Raw genomic sequence first — 21069 nt, forward strand, 5'->3', positions numbered from 1 at the left:
GAGAGAATTTCTGATATATTTTAACCTTGTAGCTTTACAAGTGTTTTTCGTAATATAGCAAATTTACATTGAATGTGTGTTATTTTGAATTTTGTGCATGTTCAGTATTGTGCAGTATTCCCTCAGGAAATTATACTATTTTTCTGTCATGCATTTGGCCTCCATTTGATTGCAAAGGGTATTTAAATATCAACCTAGTCTCATAGAATGAATGTTACTATAACTATATTTTACTATAACTAACATATGTTATTTTATCAAAACACTTTTACTTTTACGCATAATTTGAAAAATAATACATTTTAACGCTTGTATTACAGACCCTCCTACATTTACACACTTATTCCAATATGATTAACTTCTGCAGTATCTCACCTGATAGAGTGTTTGACTGTGGACTCAGAGACCAGTCCTCGAGCCCAACCAAGTACGCTCGAATCGAAAGTGAAAGTAAAGTGAAAGTGCCACAAAAGAAATGACGTGGTTGCTTCAGAAAATGTGTTTTTCATGTCGAATTTGCTTTTAAAACACTTCAGGTTTAGGTGTTTATTTAGGGTAAGGATGTCTGTTTTTTCACCTCTCATTTATCTTTTAGGACACAATTGGTTAGGTTTAGGTTCAAGTTTTAGGTTAGGGAGGTACGTTTTACTCATTAAAACATTCATCTAAAATTCACCTTAAAAACATCTTCTGATAACAACATATTTTTACTCGAATTTGGCGCCCCCTGCTGGACATTTCACTGGGAAACTGCACCCAAACATTTAATGAAGCATATAATTTTGGTTTATAAAAATGTTGCTGTTGTCTCATAAATTTCATGAGATCAGGCTGTCAAATCTGTAAGTGCAATCTCAGTGCTGTGTGACTGTGCATCATGAAATGAGTTCCATCTCGTTGCGGTAGGGGAGTTTTCTTTTGGTTCCATCCTCAACTATATCTTTGGCCACTGTTGAGCGGCTGGCTTTGATTCACAGACCTGAGCACTTGTCAATGACACTTCTGAATACAGTCTTGGATTCACTACATCATTACATGACACCAAGTTAAGCTTGTGGGAAGCACAGCTCAGGTGAGGGGGAAGAGTAAACTGTCCATCTGAATCAGAGGAGAGAGCCTGATCAACATCTGTGAATGTCTCAACATCATCATTGGATTGCCTTGGCTGTCCTTAATGTGGCCCAGGAGCTGTGCTTGGGCAAGACTCTCCACAAACACCTGTTTTTTGCCGGACTTGATAAGCATCTCTGAGAAGCTGGGTGGGGGACTTTTCTGTGGCCCTGTTGGGGGGTGGTGAACAACGTCTGCTGGCTTAGAGAGATGGAGGCCCTGCACAGGGGAAAGACCTCTACACCTAACAACAACTCTTCTTTGTCCCTGCCCTGCCTCCCCTTGGGTTCTCCATGGGCCAAGCATTGCCAGAGAAGGAGGACCGCTGCAGCCCCCCTGGAATCCCCCAGTCTGTCCCACCAGCTCCCCCTTTGTCCACACCCTGCCTTCCTGCTGCCACAGCTTCACCCTGGCTTACCCTGCCGGAATCCCCCTGGTCTGTCCCACCTGCTCTCCCTTGGTCCACACCCTGCCTTCCTGCTGCTCTGACTTTCCCGGTGATCTGTGCCATGTATCACGTAGAAAGCTGAACAAACTCAGGATTCCAGGATTGGTTTAGTTTGACAAAACCCACCAAATCAGGCTTCATTATGGTTAAGTGGTATCAAGATGCTGGTTATCAACTTAATTAATAAACTTTTCTAACAAGAATTTGGGCTGTATGAGTTTGGGTTCTCCTCAATTCCTGACAGTAAATTATTACATAATTTAAATTTTTGGGTGAACTATGCCTTTAAGGCATGAGTTTCTGATAAGCTGCTTTGAAACATTGTGTAATGTGAAAACTTGACACACAAACATCAATTAAGTTTTGCTCTTTCTTAGGGTGGACATGATAATGCGGCCCTGTGCTCTTCAAGTGTATTACCTTATGTTATCCTTTCCTACTACTTCATCTTTTATTTGTCACAGCAAAACAGGTGTTGTGTAACTGGCTTCTCACACAGTGGGGCTCTGTACTCCTAAACTGCTTTTAGTGGGACTTGAGTGAGAAATAACATGAGAGCTTGGTCTCTGAAGCCGTAACGTTTGAAGGAAGTCACGAGAGCGGGATCTAGATGCAGCTTAACTTTAATAACAAATAAATAAATTACAAAAACAGGGTAAACACTGGAAAGGGACAAGACTAGAAACTGGGAAACAAAACAAATGTTACAAATAGGATGGCAACCAGAACATGAACTGGAGAAAAACACAACAACTGACAAAGACTGAGCAGACATCAGGGCATTATATACACAAGGATTAATAAGGTAATTAAAAACAGGTGAGAACAATTGGGAACAGCTGGCAGTGATGAGGGCAGTGAATTATGGGGAATATAGTCTGGGGAAAACAGAAGACCCAGGCTAAACACAAGGCAAAACAACAGTGAATCATGACAGAAACACATTACAGCTACTGAAGGCCTGTTTCTTCAGGGAATTTGCTAGCTCTTAACTTAAGTTCTTCTGATTGAATTCAGCTGGTGGGGGAAAGAGCATGTACCATTCATCTTTGTGCCCAAATTAATGTGACCCACTTTCACTTTATCACCAAGAACAAAATGGTCGCAAACCCCCCCCGTCCCGACCCAGGATGATATCACTGCCACGGCACCCAGCTAAATGCAGCTAAGCTACCAAAACTGAGGAGCTTAGTGTTGATTCTATATTTTAAGGCAAACTGTCATAGCTAATTATTGGACAGATTCATTAATTGTTCATGGTTTCTTTTTAAATCTAAATCTGTCACCGCACTGTTTGCATTTTCACAAAGTATTTTACAGCATTTTCTTTACAGCAGCCAATTAGAAATAGCTAAAAATAAACTTTTCATTTGAAAGCAAATAAGTGTAATTTCCACAGGATTTTATGCAGCACTATTTTTTGTTGTGTAATGTAAGCACAACTGAGATGATTAATTCTCTCGAGTTTATTTGAAATAGTCAGTTTCTGTGGAATCACAGTCATCCATTGCTGCTGTTTTTCTCTTTGACTAATAAATTCAAATGCCAGAGAGGTTTTGAATTGTGGAACAACGTTTGCCAGATATCAATGAGTCTCTGTCTTTTTCATGAGTATTTTTGTGATTGATTGTATTTGAATGTATGCTGAAACAAGATTTTCTTTCTCTCTGTGCACACAAAGGCAAACTCACAGACACAGGCCCCAAAAGTCCCTATGTTAATTATTTGTACTTGCTGAAAATGCTTGCTGTTTAATGCTCTCTGTATGAACATGTTAAATAGTATTCATTGTTTGAATATGTGAAAAGTGGAATGTGGTTAAGTTGCAAATCTTATTTGGTTCCATGCTGTTGTTTGCATTGTTGCTTTTATGTTTATGTGATGTTCTAATCTCATTGTGTGGTTTTCTGTTTTTCTCTCTTCTGTCTGTCTCTGCAGGATGTGCAAATTGTGAGTACAGATGAGAATCAGGTATATCTGGCTCTGCAGGAATGGTATCAGACAGACACGTACAACCTCTACCAGTCAGATCTACAGGGAGTCTATTACTCCATTGTGCTGGAGAATGTCCGCAGCACCAAACAGCCTGAAGAGAATGTCCTCATCGACATCTTAGAGGTCAACACAACACCTCTGTTATATAAGGCTTAGACAGTGGCACTGTTGTCTTTTCTTCCCAGTTTTGCATAATGTATTAAACATAGTTCAGCTAGACCAAGCAAGAAGTGATGGATTCACTAGAGAAGTTTAAGTAGCTCAGAGCACTTTTATAAAGGACTTTATCTAACACTCCAGCCTTTTATTAACCCACTCCCCAAACACACACATACACACACTCAAACATACATGCACACAAACTAGTTCAATGCACTTGCATGTGTGTGGGTGTGTGAAAGTTTATGATCTCTAGTAACTCTGTCTACTCGCTTATCCACAAAGTTATTATTCATAGCCAGTAGGATGCCTAAATGTGAAAAAGTGAGTGATTCTTGGAAATCAGTGTTTCAACTGGAGCAAGTTTGAACTCACTCATTAGGTTAGACATTACAGAATATGACCTCTAAAATTAGATTTAACAGCATTCAACTGTGGATTCACATGAGCATAGAGTTACTGAGGAATATGTCGGCATGTCAGTGTAATCCACTAATTATTATCCCATAATTGTTCAATGGAACAGTTAAGATTTGCCAAATTAATATCAGGTTTCAAAAGATGCTTCCTTGCATGTTTTAGAATATTTCAAAAACATCAATTAGAAGCAAAGTATATTTTGACAATCACAAGATTATATAAGTGCTTTAATACCTCATTAAAACAATCATTTTGTTTGAGTCAAAAAGACCTGGTAGAGTACAGAAGATACTATACAGCACTTACCTTTTCATTATTAGCATAAACATTGCCATAGGCTTGTTTTTCACACAACGCAAGCTTTTTAAAATAGCATTTCATCTGCAAAGAGCTCCACCTATATACCAACACTATTCTTTTACAGTAGACATACAGTAAACCTTTTATTTTGACTTTAAAAAAATTATAATTATAATACTTACAAACTGTTTGAAACATACAGAATAATGTTTTTATTCAAAAACATTTTTATTTCAGTATATAAACATCTGCCTGGCGGATGAACAATTAGTGAAAAATCCCATAGACTTCCATTGATAAGGTCTGCACACATACACTATATTGCCAAAAGTATTCGCTCACCCATCCAAATAATTGAATTCAGGTGTTCCAATCACTTCCATGGCCACAGGTGTATAAAATGAAGCACCTAGGCATGCAGACTGCTTCTACAAACATTTGTGAAAGAATGGGCCGCTCTCAGGAGCTCAGTGAATTCCAGCGTGGTACTGTGATAGGATGCCACCTGTGCAACAAGTCCAGTTGTGAAATTTCCTCGCTACTAAATATTCCACAGTCAACTGTCAGTGGTATTATAACAAAGTGGAAGCGACTGGGAATGACAGCAACTCAGCCATGAAGTGGTAAGCCACATAAAATGACAGAGCGGGGTCAGTGGATGCTGAGGCGCATAGTGCGCAGAGGTCACCAACTTTCTGCAGAGTCAATCGCTACAGACCTCCAAAGTTCATGTGGCCTTCAGATTAGCTCAAGAACAGTGCGTAGAGAGCTTCATGGAATGGGTTTCCATGGCCGAGCAGCTGCATCCAAGCCATACATCACCAAGTGCAATGCAAAGCGTCGGATGCAGTGGTGTAAAGCACGCCGCCACTGGACTCTAGAGCAGTGGAGACGCGTTCTCTGGAGTGACGAATCGCGCTTCTCCATCTGGCAATCTGATGGACGAGTCTGGGTTTGGCGGTTGCCAGGAGAACGGTACTTGTCTGACTGCATTGTGCCAACTGTGAAGTTTTGTGGAGGGGGGATTATGGTGTGGGGTTGTTTTTCAGGTGCTGGGCTTGGCCCCTTAGTTCCAGTAAAAGGAACTCTGAATGCTTCAGCATACCAAGAGATTTTGGACAATTCCATGCTCCCAACTTTGTGGGAACAGTTTGGGGATGGCCCCTTCCTGTTCCAACATGACTGCGCACCAGTGCACAAAGCAAGGTCCATAAAGACATGGATGAGCGAGTTTGGTGTGGAAGAACTTGACTGGCCTGCACAGAGTCCTGACCTCAACCCGATAGAGCACCTTTGGGATGAATTAGAGCGAAGACTGCGAGCCAGGCCTTCTCGTCCAACATCAGTGTCTGACCTCACAAATGCGCTTCTGGAAGAATGGTCAAAAATTCCCATAAACGCACTCCTAAACCTTGTGGAAAGCCTTCCCAGAAGAGTTGAAGGTGTTATAGCTGCAAAGGGTGGGCCGACGTCATATTAAACCCTATGGATTAAGAATGGGATATCACTTAAATTCATATGCATCTAAAGGCAGATGAGCGAATACTTTTGGCAATATAGTGTATAGTATCTAGGGATCAGAATATCAGAGGCTTAGTGATGGTTTCTTTTGACTTGGGCCAACAAGCAACGATCTTGCAACTGTTTAGTAATGCCCTAGCAACTACCTAACAACACCCTAGCAACATTCTAATAATTATCCTTAACACCCTGACATTGCATAAAATATAAAGTATCATAAAAAAAAAATTTATGCTATTTTTTTTTGCTCCATTAACCTGTGTTTATTTATTGTTGTTGAGAATCCATAGGCATTTTCGACCAAAAACTAGATTAAGATATGTTTTTAACGGTTTTTAACTCTTAAATGTGTCAAAATCACCCAAACATTGTGTCTGCTTGTATTTTTCAGGTTCGTGGGATTAAGGGCATTTTCTTGGCCAATCAAAAAGTAGATGGAAAAGTGATGACTCTTATCACTTACAACAAAGGCAGAGACTGGGAACCCCTGACCCCACCCACAACTGATATGAATGGCAAACCAGTGAATTGCAAGCAGGTAAAAATATCTGCTCTAAACATACATCATTCCAACATTCATCCCACCAGTGTTTTCTCTGAACCCACATTTTGATTTAGTACACCCCTTACACCCATTTCATTAATCATACTAATTGGTGTGTAAGGCTAAGGTTAAGAAATTGAAACTTTTTTCAGTTTTGTTTAACATGGATTTCTCAACAAATGCATTATTTACGTGATATTTTATTGTGCATACAAATGCAACTATAATGAAAAACCCAAAAAATTGTATTGGTATAAACACTGATTTAACTGTGCAGAGACAGTTCTGTGACTTACCTTGATATATTCCCACCAACTTTACTTCATTGCATTTCCACACCAACAAAATCGTGACTTTATTTCACAGCTCCGCCACAGTACTATTAATTTTACTTCTGCACACATAGATCCAGCTAACACTTGGCTTTTATTCCTGTTCAGGATGAATGTTCGCTACTGTGTCCATCTTAGATTCAGATGTGAGGTTATTGATCTGACTCATTTGCCACTGTTGGTGGGCAGTGGCTCTGCTTATAACACAAGAAAAGCTCTGAGTCATCAGTCCATGGACAGATATATATTGTACTGTACATACTGTATATCCACAGGGGTTACCCTTTACCCTTTACCCACACACACAGGGATGATATACACTGGAGGCCAAAAGTTTGGAATAATGTACAGATTTAGCTGTTCCGGAAGGAAAGTGGTACTTTAATTCACCAAAGTGGCATTAAGCTGATCACAAAGTATAGTCAGGACATTACTGATGTAAAAAACAGTACCATCACTATTTGAAAAAAGTCATTTTTGATCAAATCTAGACAGGCCCCATTTCCAGCAGCCATCACTCCAACACCTTATCCTTGAGTAATCATGATAAATTGCCAATTTGGTACTAGAAAATCACTTTCCATTATATCAAACACAGTTGAAAGCTATTTGGTTCATTAAATGAAGCTTAACATTATCTTTGTGTTTATTTTTGATTTGCCACAGTATGCAATAGACTGACATGTCTTAAGGTCAATATTAGTTCAAAAATGGCAAAAAAGAAACAGCTTTCTCTAGAAACTCATCAGTCAATCATTGTTTTGAGGAATGAAGGCTATACAATGCTTGAAATTGCTAAAAAACTGAAGATTTCATATAAAGGTGTTCACTACAGTCTAAAAAGACAAAGGACAACTGACTCTAACAAGGACAGAAAGAGATGTGGAAGGCCAGATGTACAACTAAACAAGAGGATAAGTACATCAGAGTCTCTAGTTTGAGAAATAGATGCCTCACATGTCCTCAGCTGACAGCTTCATTGAATTCTACCTGCTCAACACCAGTTTCATGTACAACAGTAAAGAGAAGACTCAGGAGTGCAGGCTTTATGAGAAGAATTGCAAAGAAAAAGCCACTTTTGAAACAGAAAAACAAAAAGAAAATGTTAGAGTGGGTAAAGAAACACAGATATCGGACAACAGATAATTGGAAAAGAGTGTTATGGATCTTAACCCCATTGAGCTTTTGTGGGATCAGCTAGACTGTAAGGTACGTGAAAGTGTCCGACAAAACAGCCACATCTATGACAAGTGCTACAGGAAGTGTGGGGTGAAATGTCACCTGAGTATCTGGACAAACTGACAGCTAGAATGCCAAGGATCTGCAAAGCTGTCATTGCTGCACATGGAGGATTTTTTGATGAGAACTCTTTGAAGTAGTTTAAGAAGTTCTGAACATTTTTTTTCAAATTGTAATAGTAATTTTTCATGTTATTAATATCTTGACTATACATTGTGATCAGCTGAATGCCACTTTGGTGAATAAAAGTAAATATTTATTTCCATATGAGCAAAGTCTGTACATTATTCCAAACTTTTGGCCACCAGTGTATATTTAGAGTATTGTATAAATCTGTCATCCCTGTGTGTGTGTGTGTGTGTGTGTGTGTGTTTAAACTTAAAGACATGGATGTGTTTCTGGCAGAGACAAAATGAGTTTAGATATGAGTCAAAAGGACTTTTATTGACTTTTGTCTCCTCTTTTGTCTGTCTACCCTCCCTTCTCACACCTTCATCTCTCAGCCCACCCTCTGACATGTCTTTTTTCTTATTGTTCTCTTCTCCTCCTCACTTATCAACACTCCCTCCACCTTCAGCTCTCATTTTTTGTCATTCTTTCTGCTCATCTCCCATGTCTTTTTGGCAATATCTTCTCCTTTTTATTGTCACCTCTTTTTGGTGCCTGAAATGTATAGCAGTAAGAATTTTCAAAAAAAATCTCTGCATGTCCTCTTGTGTTTATGATGCAGGCACAAACTCAATTACTAACCCCTTACAGCACTCGAGTTTAACATGTTATGGTATTTGTCTAGACTGAAAGTGTTTTATTATTTACTAAATGAATTCATGAGCTTTATATTACTGCAATGCTTTGATCAATCTCTAATGCAGGACAATATGTGTACTTAGTGTGACGTGTTTTTAAATTATGAGCTCCTTACTTTAGAAGTCACAATCTATGTCAGAATCCAGATTGTTCACACACATGTAAAAAAAAAAAAAGTAGTTTTCTCTGCCTTACACGTATAGATACTGAAAGATAATTTTTTATGTCTTCTCCCTGCTCCCCTCTTTAGCCTGACTGTCACCTACATCTCCACTTGCGATGGGCTGACAACCCGTACGTGTCCGGAACGGTCCACACTAAAGATTCTGCCCCAGGCCTCATAATGGGTGCAGGTCAGTCTCCATGACAACTATATATTGGTATTGTCACCATAGAGGTGAGCAGCCCAGAACTATAAAATAAAGCTCTGCACTAAAACTCTGCTTATGGGAATAACAGACTTCTTCTCAACTTCTTAATTACAATTACTCTAATAATTCTAGTATGCATCTAAATTGGCAGCATGCTTGGGGAAATTATGTTAGTGGGTACAAAGCGGACTTTTACTTATAGGGATATTCCGGGTTTAATACAAATTAAGCTCAATCAACAGCATTTGTGTCATAATGTTGTTTACCACAAAAAATAATTTAGACTCGTCCCTCCTTTTCTTTAAAAAAAATTGCAAAAATCGAAGTTACAGTGTAAGTAAATGGGGCCAAACTGGAAATGTTAAAATACTCACTATTTCAAAATTATAGCCACAACACGTAAACAATATGCATGTTAACATGATTTTAGTGTGACAGAATCTTCATTGCCATGATGATGTAATGTCATCAAACCCTAAAATGACTGTAAAAATTATGATTTAAAAAATTTTACAGCTCAAATAATACCTAACTTTTAACATAAGAATTAACAGAAGTGCTTTTATAAAATTATAAGCTTCACATTTCTGCCTTTAAACCCTCCAATAATTGGCCCCATTCACTTCCATTGTAAGTGCCTCAATGTATTTAAAAAAAAATTTTATAGAAAAGGACAAGTCGAAATTATTTTTGTGGTAATCAACATTATGCCACAAATGCTGTCTATACTTGTATTGAACCCGGAATATTCCAAAAAATTTGGGAATGTAAGGCAAGGGAAAAAAATAAAAAATAATGACTACGAAATATTTTTGGGGGAAACTGGATGTGATGTATCATAGGGGAAAAAGAAAAATCTAAACCTTGATTTTTCCATTTGTTATTGCCACATCCATTGAGCCTACACTGACGCTCAAAAGAAGGCAGACACAAATATATGAAATATTTGCTTTTTATTACTACAGGGTTCATTGGGAATTGAGGAAGACAAAACAATAATGTTCTTGATAGCTTGAGCTATTTCCTTACTGCCAGTTCACAAGGTCATAAAGTCTGTCTGTTCCCTCAGAGATACAGACATGTACACACATACAGTATAATCACACACAAAGACAAACAGAATTCACTCACTTATTAACACAGAAGTATTTGAAGGCTCTACAGATTTTGGTTTTTAAAAAGTTGTCAAAACATTGTGGCTTGTTTTTTCATAAAAATCTATATGCACATATGTGCAAGCATACCGCAGATTTTGAACATCTCTATAGTCTGCATTCAGTGGGTCTCCATCAAAATCCAGCTCCTCTGTAAAATTTAACTTAGCTCTGTAAGCTTTTGATCCAACTCAGGAATGATACACTCCAGTTTTTCACTCCACTTTCATTCTTTTTATATATAACTCTCTTCCTCCTGCTCCTCCCTCTCTCTTAAAATCACACAGAGTGAGGGAATTGCTGCTTTGCCTCAAGTTAAAAAAGAGAGAATTAAAATGACTCTCTCTCTCTATCTCTCTCTCTCTCAGTCTCTGAATATTTATTTGATAATTTTTCTGTGTGTATCTTCTCTTCAGGTAACCTTGGGTCTCAGCTGGTTGAACATAAAGAGGAGATGTACATCACCTCAGATTGTGGCAAAACCTGGAGACAGGTGAGAGTAAGCAAGATACTAACGAGCCACAAACTTATTTACATGAATAGTTCACTCAAAAATGAAAATTTTAGTTATTTGCTCATCCTAATGTCACTCTAGCTCAGGATGACCTTATTTATTCTGTATAACACAAAAAGAGAAATATTAAAAAGTCTTTCCAAGGTTTGTTTGTCATATAATGAAAGTGAAGAGTGACTCTTCACAGTCAGCTCGAAAAAGGACAAAAACGTGAACGAAACGTGAAGTCTTCTGAAGCCACTCTGTTACCGTCTGTGATATACAGAACAAAATTGAAATCGTTATTCACTATGAAATTAAATATGGCAGCTACATTGATAGGTTGACATTACATCATGATGACATTTGATCACGAGATGCAATGAAAACCAATTTGATGCTATTGATGTTGATTTCAGTGCTTTATCAATGCTTTGATATGATTTGAGAATAAATAATGACTCAAATTTCATTCTGTTCATCACACAAAGTGATCGAATGGCTTCAGAAGACTTGAAATATTGTGCATGAGTCGTATTGATTTTTTTTTTTTTTTTTTTGTCGTTTTCGAGCTTTAGAGTCTGGACTCTATTTCACTATTCACTGTCATTATATGACAAATAAACCCTGTGAAGACTTCAAAAAATCACCTTTTTTGTTCCATGATAGAAAGTCTACAGGTTTGAAGTAATTAATGAATGTGGAGTAAATAATGACAGGATTTACTTTTTTGGTTGAACTGTTAATTTAAGCATTGACTCCTTTTCCCAACTCTTTGATTTGCTCTTTGACTCTTGTCTTTCCCATTCTTCCCAATTTCATGTGACACCCTCTTATTTCCTGCCATTTTGCTGGATTGTTCCTGCCTCTCATTTGCTTATTTGTATTTTTCTCTAATGACGGTTAATTTTGATGATGACAATTATGATGATAAGTGTTCAATGTAAGAAACTGTCAAACCATTTTTTGTTATTTCATTTGTTCTCAAGGTATTTGAGGAAGAACATCACATTCTCTATCTGGATCATGGCGGTGTTATTGTGGCCATTAAGGACACCTCAATCCCTTTAAAAATACTGAAGTGAGATCATTTTTTTTCTCTGATATAATCGCTTTGTACGTTGCTTGTATCTTTTTGTATAAATGTAACATCTTTTCTTGCTTTTAAACTCAAAAGCTTAGCTAAGCACATATTTGCCCAAGAGCTTGGATGATAAAGTGACAGAAGAGAAATGTAAAAAAGAGAGATTGTAGTAAACACTGCAAAGAAGGCAGACTGGTATGAAAAACAGCAGTTCAAGATTTTCTCTCCCTGGCTTTTGCTGACTTGATTGTGCTGGTAATCCTTTGAGTGAGAGCTTTAAGAAACCCATTTGGCTTTGGAGAGCTCTTCAGACCACCCCAAGTTCCCAAGCAGCCTAAATCTCTTCCTCTGCACTCAGCCAACCCTTTACCCAAATAATTCAAAGAGATTCACATGCTAGATATTTTGTGCACCTTGCTCCACAAATGTACATAAAGGGGAACTTATAAAGATCAAAGAATACATCTTTGCCATCTTTGACATAAGCCTTGAAGCCTTTCACCGGCATTAGAGTCTTGGCAGGAAAACACTGCTTCTGTCAGGATAAGACTTGGAGCTTGTAGTGCTGATTATACTTGAAGTGATTGTAACCTACAAATAATCTCGATCACTGAGAAACAACAAAAATCTTGTCTTAGAATCAACAGTGACTGTGTAATTTTTCATGTCAGGATATTCAAAATGTTTGTTGACAGAGAAAGGGTGAGTATCACTTAAGTATTGAGAGAATGGAATATAGTGTATTCTATCAAACGTTCCTAACTATTTTCCCCATATTTCCCTGTAATCTGAAAGTGTACTATCACCTTGGCTACCCACCACAGACCAGTTATTTTTCTTTGAGCACGTAAATAAACAAAACATGAACAACTGCTTTCTTCTTTCACGGTAATGCATATATATCTATATATAAATATCTTCACTCAAAGGAGAAACTTATATAATAGGGTAGGTCATATGATACAGTATATTATACAGTTTACAGCTTTGTTTTCCGTATACATGATGCATGCGGCAAATATACCATAACAACAAAAATCTTGTCTTAGATTCAGCATAGATGAGGGCCGAACATGGAGTGTTCACAACTTTACCAGTACCTCTGTATTTGTGGATGGACTTCTAAGTGAACCTGGGGATGAGACACTGGTTATGACGTGAGTATAAGACATCTGTAAATGAAACAGCCGTGCTGCAGTACTAGTTCACCCTAAATCAATTTTAGGGTATTTTCCTTATTCTGTTCTTTTGCAATTACTGTCTTTTAACAGAGATTATCTCAGTTCATGAAAAAACTTATGTTGACATCATGTTTATATGTGATTGACTGAATCACATGTGGGCTAAACATTGTCAGTCTTCATAGTTTGATATTTAGAAACAGTATCCCTATAGGGTCACCCTAATAACGTTTATTAAAATTATTCCAGTTACGAAAGCACAATCACATTGTTTTTCTGTAAGATTTCTGCAGCCAGTTGCAAGAAACTCTTTAAGTTAAGAAAATCCTTAGTGACAGTACCCTACAAGTACCTATAACTAAGTGTTTTCCTAACTGAAGGGGTTTCTTGCAACTAGGCCATGGCCTTTAATTCATAAAATAGATTAGAATCGATTCTTTGCTCTGTCATTTTGTTGTGGGTATTTGAGCATTCACTGGTATTGCTGCCTTTAGTCCAATAAATGCTGAATATTCCTTGCAGAACACCCTTTAGCAAGGGAAATGTGTTAAGTGATAAGTGTGTTATCTTAAATGACAAAGAATTTCTAAATGTTCATGACCAAGGGTGTAGGTTTGGTCTGAAAGTTGGTAGGGACATATTGCAAGGATAACATTAAAAAAGTTTCGTATTAAAAAAATGTGAGAAAGTCAGAATATAGGCAAAATAACTATATTACCTCATATAGCAAGTCTCATTTCTTATTTCTCTGACCACTAGGGCTGCACGGTTAGGAGGAAAAATGTAATATGCGATAAACTTGGATAATGTGACAGTGATATGCAATGCGATAAACCTAAGATTAATGGGTCAAAATCAAATGTTATCTTTTTCAAGAAGATTTACTGCGAGAAAATGATATCCAAGGGACATGAAGTGACATTCTGTAAAATGTATTATCCTCCACTAAACAAATGGAAATCTAAACAAAGGGTAGGGCAATATTTTAATAAATATCATGTACATGTACAACATTTGTACACGAAAAGTATGCTTATTCAAATCTATTAATTTCAAGGATTGGACATACCAATGATAATCCGCCCGTTTAAACTCCAGAAAATGAATTTTAAAAAATTGTACAAACTAGTGATTGGTGCATCCTTAACAGCGCTGAGAAATGTAACAGGTGCCATGTGACAACACCACTTATGCGTTGCTTCAGAAGAGGTAGAACAATAATTTACAAATGAATAATTATACTAAGCACCTTTAATATTCATTCAAATAAAAATAAAAAATCACTGTATAAAGTATTTTCTGTGTCATGTTGGTCTTGACATTTCTGATTTTCTGAAAGTTAATGGGGACACCCCTACCTAAATCTACGCCTATGTTTATGACAAACCATGCACTGAATTAACAATAACACAGATAAAGGGTTCCACCTGTAAAGTCCTTTTTGAATGTTTATTAGTTTAGGTTGGTAGCATCTTCCCATGGATCCCAAACAGCAGGTGGTGCCTTTTGTATTAGGCAATGTGAGATTCAAGGGCTTAAATGAAAGAGGCCTGTGCTCATTAGTAACGTGCTGCTGATGAGCGAATCGATGTGTGTGTCCTCTTGTTTAAGAATGCTTTGTTGAGAAGATGCGTAATTGGGTAGAGAGTGTGTTATGAGACGTGAAGTCAAGGTTACACTTCGATAGTCTCGCTTTTTGGTGAAAGAGATAAATGGCTTTTGTCTCCATGTTTGATGGATAATTAGATTATAATGGATGAAGGGATGAATAAATGGACAGGCAAAAGCTTATGTTTATTTTCGTTTATTGTTGTTGACAGAGTATTCGGCCACATAAGTTACCGTTCCGACTGGGAGCTGGTGAAGGTGGATTTTCGTCAGTCTTTCCCCAGACAATGCACAGAAGCTGACTATGACTCCTGGAAACTCACTGACTTACAGGTAATACTAGTCAGTTCTATGACTGTCTACTCTTTAGCTGTAAGTTTCAGTTTTTGCCTTTATGGGATGAAAATACATTTTAATTTAGGTTGTGAATCAATTTTTTACTCTTCAAATGGAGATGCATGACATATTTTCTTTCCCACAGGGAGAGAAATGCATCATGGGCCAGGAACGCATGTACAGGAGGAGGAAAGAGTCATCATTCTGCATTAAAGGAAAGAGCTTTACATCAGCTCTAACTGCCAAACCTTGCCAGTGCACAGAGAAAGACTTTGCCTGGTACAAAACAGAGAGATAACATTTGTACATTATAAGCCTGCTGCAAGCTGTATTAAGTGTGAATACACACACAGTTATCTTTAAAGCTGATGTGTGTAATTTGGGGTTCAAGCATAAAGTGCTGGAACCCTATTGTAACTGTAGGGTTTCACTTTTATTATTCTTACTTTATTATTATTCTCCGATAAAACTGATCGTGGAGGCCAAACCGCTAGCAAGCGAGCCTAGAAACATAAAACTTTGTGGGATGGTAGCAGGGGCGGACTGGCCATCGGGAGCACCGGACGTTTTCCCGGTGGGCCGCTGTGTAATTTGGGCTGGCCTGCTGCTGCACAAGAACCAGCCTGTACTACAGGCGATATAGGCAGCCGCCCTGGGCTCCAACATGCCTGCCCAGATGACATAACAGAGCAAATATTCAATAAACTCTGTAAGGTAAAGTTAATACAATGGTCTTTTATTTGTAAATGACTTACACATCGGAGCGCATATCTGTATGTGCGCATTAACTCCGTACCTCGTGTGGACCTCATTATTTGACATATAAATCACAATAATATAAAGATGCAACAAACTATGAGCAATTAATCTGCAAAATATCTGCAAAGTTCTACACTTTAAGAGGTATGTTCATTTTTTCTTTATATATATTTATTTGTTTATATTTATATATGTACATGTTCTGGCCAACTTTGTTTCATTGATTTGACATGAAATTTTAAGCTTTGTCATCAGTTTTCTGCTGCATGACACTTTCTTCATCTAACTATTTTAAACAGCATTTATGATCTTGTATAGGTATATATACACTAGCAGCCAAAATTTGGAATAATTACAGATTTTGCTCTTATGGAAAGAAATTGGTACTTTTATTTATCAAAAGTGGCGTTCAGCTGATCACAATGTATAGTCAGGACATTAATGACATGAAAAATTACTATTACAATTTGAAAAAAAAATTAAGCTACTTCAAAGAGTTCTCATCAAAACATCCTCCACGTGCAGCAATGACAGCTTTGCAGATCCTTGACATTCTAGCTGTCAGTTTGTCCAGATACTCAGGTGACATTTCACCCCACGCTTCCTGTAGCACTTGCCATAGATGTGGCTGTCTTGTTGGGCACTTCTCACGCACCTTACAGTCTAGCTGATTTCACAAAAGCTCAATGGGGTTAAGATCCATAACACTCTTTTCCAATTATCTGTTGTCCAGTGTCTGTTTCTTTGCCCACTCTAACATTTTCTTTTTGTTTTTCTGTTTCAAAAGTGGCTTTTTCTTTGCAATTCTTCCCATAAGGCCTGCACCCCTGAGTCTTCTCTTTACTGTTGTACATGAAACTGGTGTTGAGCGGGTAGAATTCAATGAAGCTGTCAGCTGAGGACATGTGAGGCATCTATTTCTCAAACTAGAGACTCTGATGTACTTATCCTCTTGTTTAGTTGTACATCTGGCCTTCCACATCTCTTTCTGTCCTTGTTAGAACCAGTTGTCCTTTGTCTTTGAAGACTGTAGTGAACACTTGTATGAAATCTTCAGTTTATTAGCAATTTCAAGCATTCTATAGTCTTCATTCCTCAAAACAATGATTGACTGATGAGTTTCTGTTTCTTTTTAGCCATTTTTGACCTAATATTGACCTTAAGACATGCCAGTCTATTGCATACTGTGACAAATCAAAAACAAACACAAATACAATATTAAGCTTCATTTAATGAACCAAATAGCTTTCAGCAGTGTTTGATATAATGGCAAGTGATTTTCTAGTACCAAATTATCAATTTAGCATGATTACTCAAGGATAAGGTGTTGGAGTGATGTCTGCTGGAAATGGGGCCTGTCTAGATTTGATCAAAAATGACTTTTTTCAAATAGTGATGGTGGTGTTTTTACATCAGTAATGTCCTGACTATACATTGTGATCAGTTGAATGACACTTTGGTGAATTAAAGTACCACTTTCCTTCCGAAATAGCAAAATTTGTACATTATTCCAAACTTTTGGCCACCTGTGTACATATATAATATATGATTATTATACTTGTTGTTTCCACAACCTCATCTTAACTAAGACAGTAGTTTATTTGCACTGCTAGAAAAAAGTTGAAAGGTGATTAAGATCTTTAAAAACTAGTGCTGTCAGTCGATTACATTGTTTAATCGCGATTAATCAAATTTTTTTGTAGTTAATCGCAGTTAATCACAGATTTTAAAAGTGCTGAAATTTCACTCTATATATATTTCTTTTATTGTCAAAATGTATTTCCATCTTAGGAAAGAAAACAAAACAATATGTAACAATATAATGCTTTATTAATATTTTCCAAACAAAGCCTTCCACAATATAAAAACAATGCACTAAAATATCACCAATTCAAGTAACATTAAACATTTCCCAAAGTGTAAGTGGGAGTTTGACTAATTGAAAAAACAAGTCCCCACATAGGTTGCATATTCATTGCAATGGGCATTAAATCCCTTAAACTGTCTAAGCTGGGTTCATGATTCGCATCAAAGCGGCAATGCCAGCATTGTGCGCCGCTTTGAACTCACCATGAAAAGCGCTTGCAAACAAAAATGTCTCATTCTGCGTTTTGGTGATAGTTTTGGTAATTCAAACGTACCTTACAAAGGTTGAAAAATACTTGATTTCTAAGTGTTAGTGTTAAGAGTTCCTTCCTCCATCATTTTCACAGGGAAGCGCTGTCAGAGATTCTTTTATTTACTGAAATAACCTCCGCGGCTCTATCATAGGAGAGAGCATAACGGTCAACTAGCATGTTAAGACAGTTCCGCCCATAGAATGTCTATGGGACCGCTGCATAATGGTGTTTTATGATAAGCTTGTAGGCTCAACTTGGTAGAAGGGTTCTGGCACTGTGGCGTGTGCATCAGTGTAAGTATTAACGGTAAATGCGTTAATCATGATTAAGAAAAATGAACACGTTAAACTTTATTAATTAATCGCATACGTTAACGCATTAATTCTGACAGCTCTATTAAAAACTTTTAAGAAATGCTGACTTGTCACAGCACCTAAAATACACACTTTCCTTTGTTCTTTCATGTACATTTTAACCTAACATCAGTTTTCGTCTGAGCTTGTTATTTGTCTGAGCTATAAAGTGCTTATTTTTAGTGCGTTCTCTAAAAAATCCACTCATCACATTTACAGTGGTTTTATATGTTTTAAAGTTATGACAATTATTGCCCTGGTGGGGCCCATTGTCATGACTAGCAGTCAATAGAAATTCCGGGATGGTTGAGTGACCAGTTGATCCGTACTTAAAAATCTCTCTGGATCTGGATATTTCTCGCTTACTGCTTCATGAATACCATGGATTCAGACATACTACTCCATTGGCATACTGTTTTTGGCATACTATATAGTATGGATAAAGTATGGATATTCAGACGCAGCGGCTGTCTCAGATTTAATTTCCGTCATGAAAATTTAAAAGTGTAACCTAAGAGTGGCTCTGTGATGCGATCAGAACATTCATCTGTATGTTTGAGCGTCCCATCAAGCCCTTACCACAACATTGGCCCAACCAATTGTGTGAGTTTGGAAGACAGGAAGACCAGTGGAAGACAGAGGGTGTTTTCTGGAATCCATTTAAAAATAGTTTTTTTTTTTTTTTTTTCAATTCCATTTGGTGAAGCTAGTGGTGCAAAACTTACACACTTCAGCTTTAAAGTAACAGAAACTCTTCATTTTGATCTGCCCCTTGCAAAAACCTAGTTCAGTGCAATGTGGATTAGATCTAAGTTTCTCTGTGTGTTCTCAGTGACTACGGCTTTGAGCGAGCTCCCAGCCTTCGGTTAGAAGGTGATCGCTGTTATCCTGACTTTTGGCATGATCCTGACGCTCCACCTGAAAACTGCCACTTAGGACACAGCTATAAGTCCAGCACTGGGTAATACACATACACAAACACTGGTGAACATTCGAAAATGCATAGTTCACCCAAAAATTCAAATCCCAGATTTTTATGACTTTCTTTCTTATGATGAACACAAACATTGATTTTATGAAAAATATCTGAGCTCTGTAGGTCCATACAATGCAAGTGAATGGTGGCCAGAACTTTGAATGTCCAAAAGGACATAAAGGCAGCATAAAAGTAATCCATACGACTCCAGTGGTTAAATCCATACCTTCATAAGCGATATGATAAGTGTGGGTGAGAAACAGATCAACTTATAAGTAATTTTTTCTATAAATCTCCACTTTCACATTCTTCTTTTTTTGTTTTTGGCGATTCGCATTCTTTGTGCATATCGCAACCTATTGGGAAGGGAAGAGAAATTATAGTAAATAAAGGACTTGAATATTGATCTGTTTCTCAGAGCAAAAATAAATGGACTAAAAGTCACAGAACTCTAATTTTGATTACACTGGGTCTTTAACGTGCTTTTTTAACACAAGCATGCTGAGCTGTTGTGCCCCTGCTGTGTTAAGTAGAGCATGACAGTGATGTAGTGGACTCGTTCAGCAAGATTTCAGCTGATGCAAACTTGAGGATTAAGTGTGTATGTTAGGCTGGATCTTTCTATTATGAGCATTTACAGCTGGCCGCATTATATAGAGTTTTGATCCACCTCATAAGCAGATCACTTAGTGAGGGATGAAATGCATCTTTGTCCATTATGACTTACTAGTTTGGATTCCAAGGCAAACCATCACAGATTTTAAACATGTTCAAAAAGCTTGCAGGTTATGTGCATGCATGTGTCTATTATTAAAATCAATAGGCTAACATGTCTCTTGTTGTCTATTAATGAAGTTATCGGAAGATCATCACTAATGCATGTGAGGGTGGTGTGAATAAAGAGCAGAGCGAAAAGCAGCATTCTTGCCCTCTGCTGCCCCCTAAAGGCCTGCAGCTGGGCATCAAAGGCCAGATGCTTGCAGTGGGACCTGGTGATGACATCACCTTTATTGTCCATCAAGAACAGGTGAAGTACATAGATCATTTTTTTTCTTTAAAAACATTCATTATTATTAAATACATTTGTAATAAGAGATGTATATTCTAAATGCAAAAAAGGCCAAAAAATTCTCAAATAATCTGAAGTCATCTTTAGCGGTTCTTTTATTTGTTTCAATGTATATCCCTCTTCAGGGTGACACTACCAGCACCAGATATCAGGTAGATTTAATGGATGGGTTCAGGGCTATATATGAAAACCTGACTGTCACAGACGAACCCATTCAGCACCGTTATGAGAAGCCAGGTGTTTACCGGGTTAATGTGAAGGCTGAGAACTCTGTAGGACACGACCAAGCCACCCTTTACATTCAGGTCACAGGTAAATGTGATAATGAACTTCAAAGGCTGTTTCTTCAAAACTTGAAACATAATAATTATGAGCTGTAATATTGTGAAGTGGAAAGGTTTTTACCTAATCATATTTCATAGTGAAAATTCTTCTGGCATTAAGTATGTGTACAGCTAAAGAGGAATTTGAAAACAGGAAACATTGATGTACTGTATGTAAATATCTTTAGGATGACATTTTGACAGCTTTTAGAGGGGTGACAGTGCAGTCTGTGTATAATGAAGTATTCCAGTTGTGGAAAAGGACATACGAATCAGATTCCTCTTTTAGCTGTTCAGAAGAATAAAGTCTTTCTGTGCTGAACAGAGCTGTTTTATCTTAAGCTTATAATTGAAAAATAATAGTGCA

At 37.5% G+C, this 21069-nt stretch overlaps 1 protein-coding gene across 7 annotated transcripts in view; it reads left to right on the forward strand.

Moving 5' to 3' along the window:
• The window catches only part of sorcs2 (sortilin-related VPS10 domain containing receptor 2), a 283640-nt gene that overhangs the window by 248380 nt on the left and 14191 nt on the right, over window positions 1–21069 (forward strand). For all 7 annotated transcript variants that reach the window (XM_051719980.1, XM_051720016.1, XM_051719989.1 and 4 more), the window contains exons 9-19: window positions 3497–3676; window positions 6345–6491; window positions 9126–9228; window positions 10817–10893; window positions 11883–11974; window positions 13027–13134; window positions 14979–15099; window positions 15248–15381; window positions 19167–19295; window positions 20166–20337; window positions 20505–20691. In XM_051719980.1, coding sequence (XP_051575940.1) covers window positions 3497–3676; window positions 6345–6491; window positions 9126–9228; window positions 10817–10893; window positions 11883–11974; window positions 13027–13134; window positions 14979–15099; window positions 15248–15381; window positions 19167–19295; window positions 20166–20337; window positions 20505–20691 — 1450 coding nt within the window. The remainder of the gene's footprint in view (window positions 1–3496; window positions 3677–6344; window positions 6492–9125; window positions 9229–10816; window positions 10894–11882; window positions 11975–13026; window positions 13135–14978; window positions 15100–15247; window positions 15382–19166; window positions 19296–20165; window positions 20338–20504; window positions 20692–21069) is intronic.

Source organism: Myxocyprinus asiaticus, chromosome 2, assembly GCF_019703515.2.
Source record: "Myxocyprinus asiaticus isolate MX2 ecotype Aquarium Trade chromosome 2, UBuf_Myxa_2, whole genome shotgun sequence".
NCBI lineage: Eukaryota > Metazoa > Chordata > Actinopteri > Cypriniformes > Catostomidae > Myxocyprinus > Myxocyprinus asiaticus.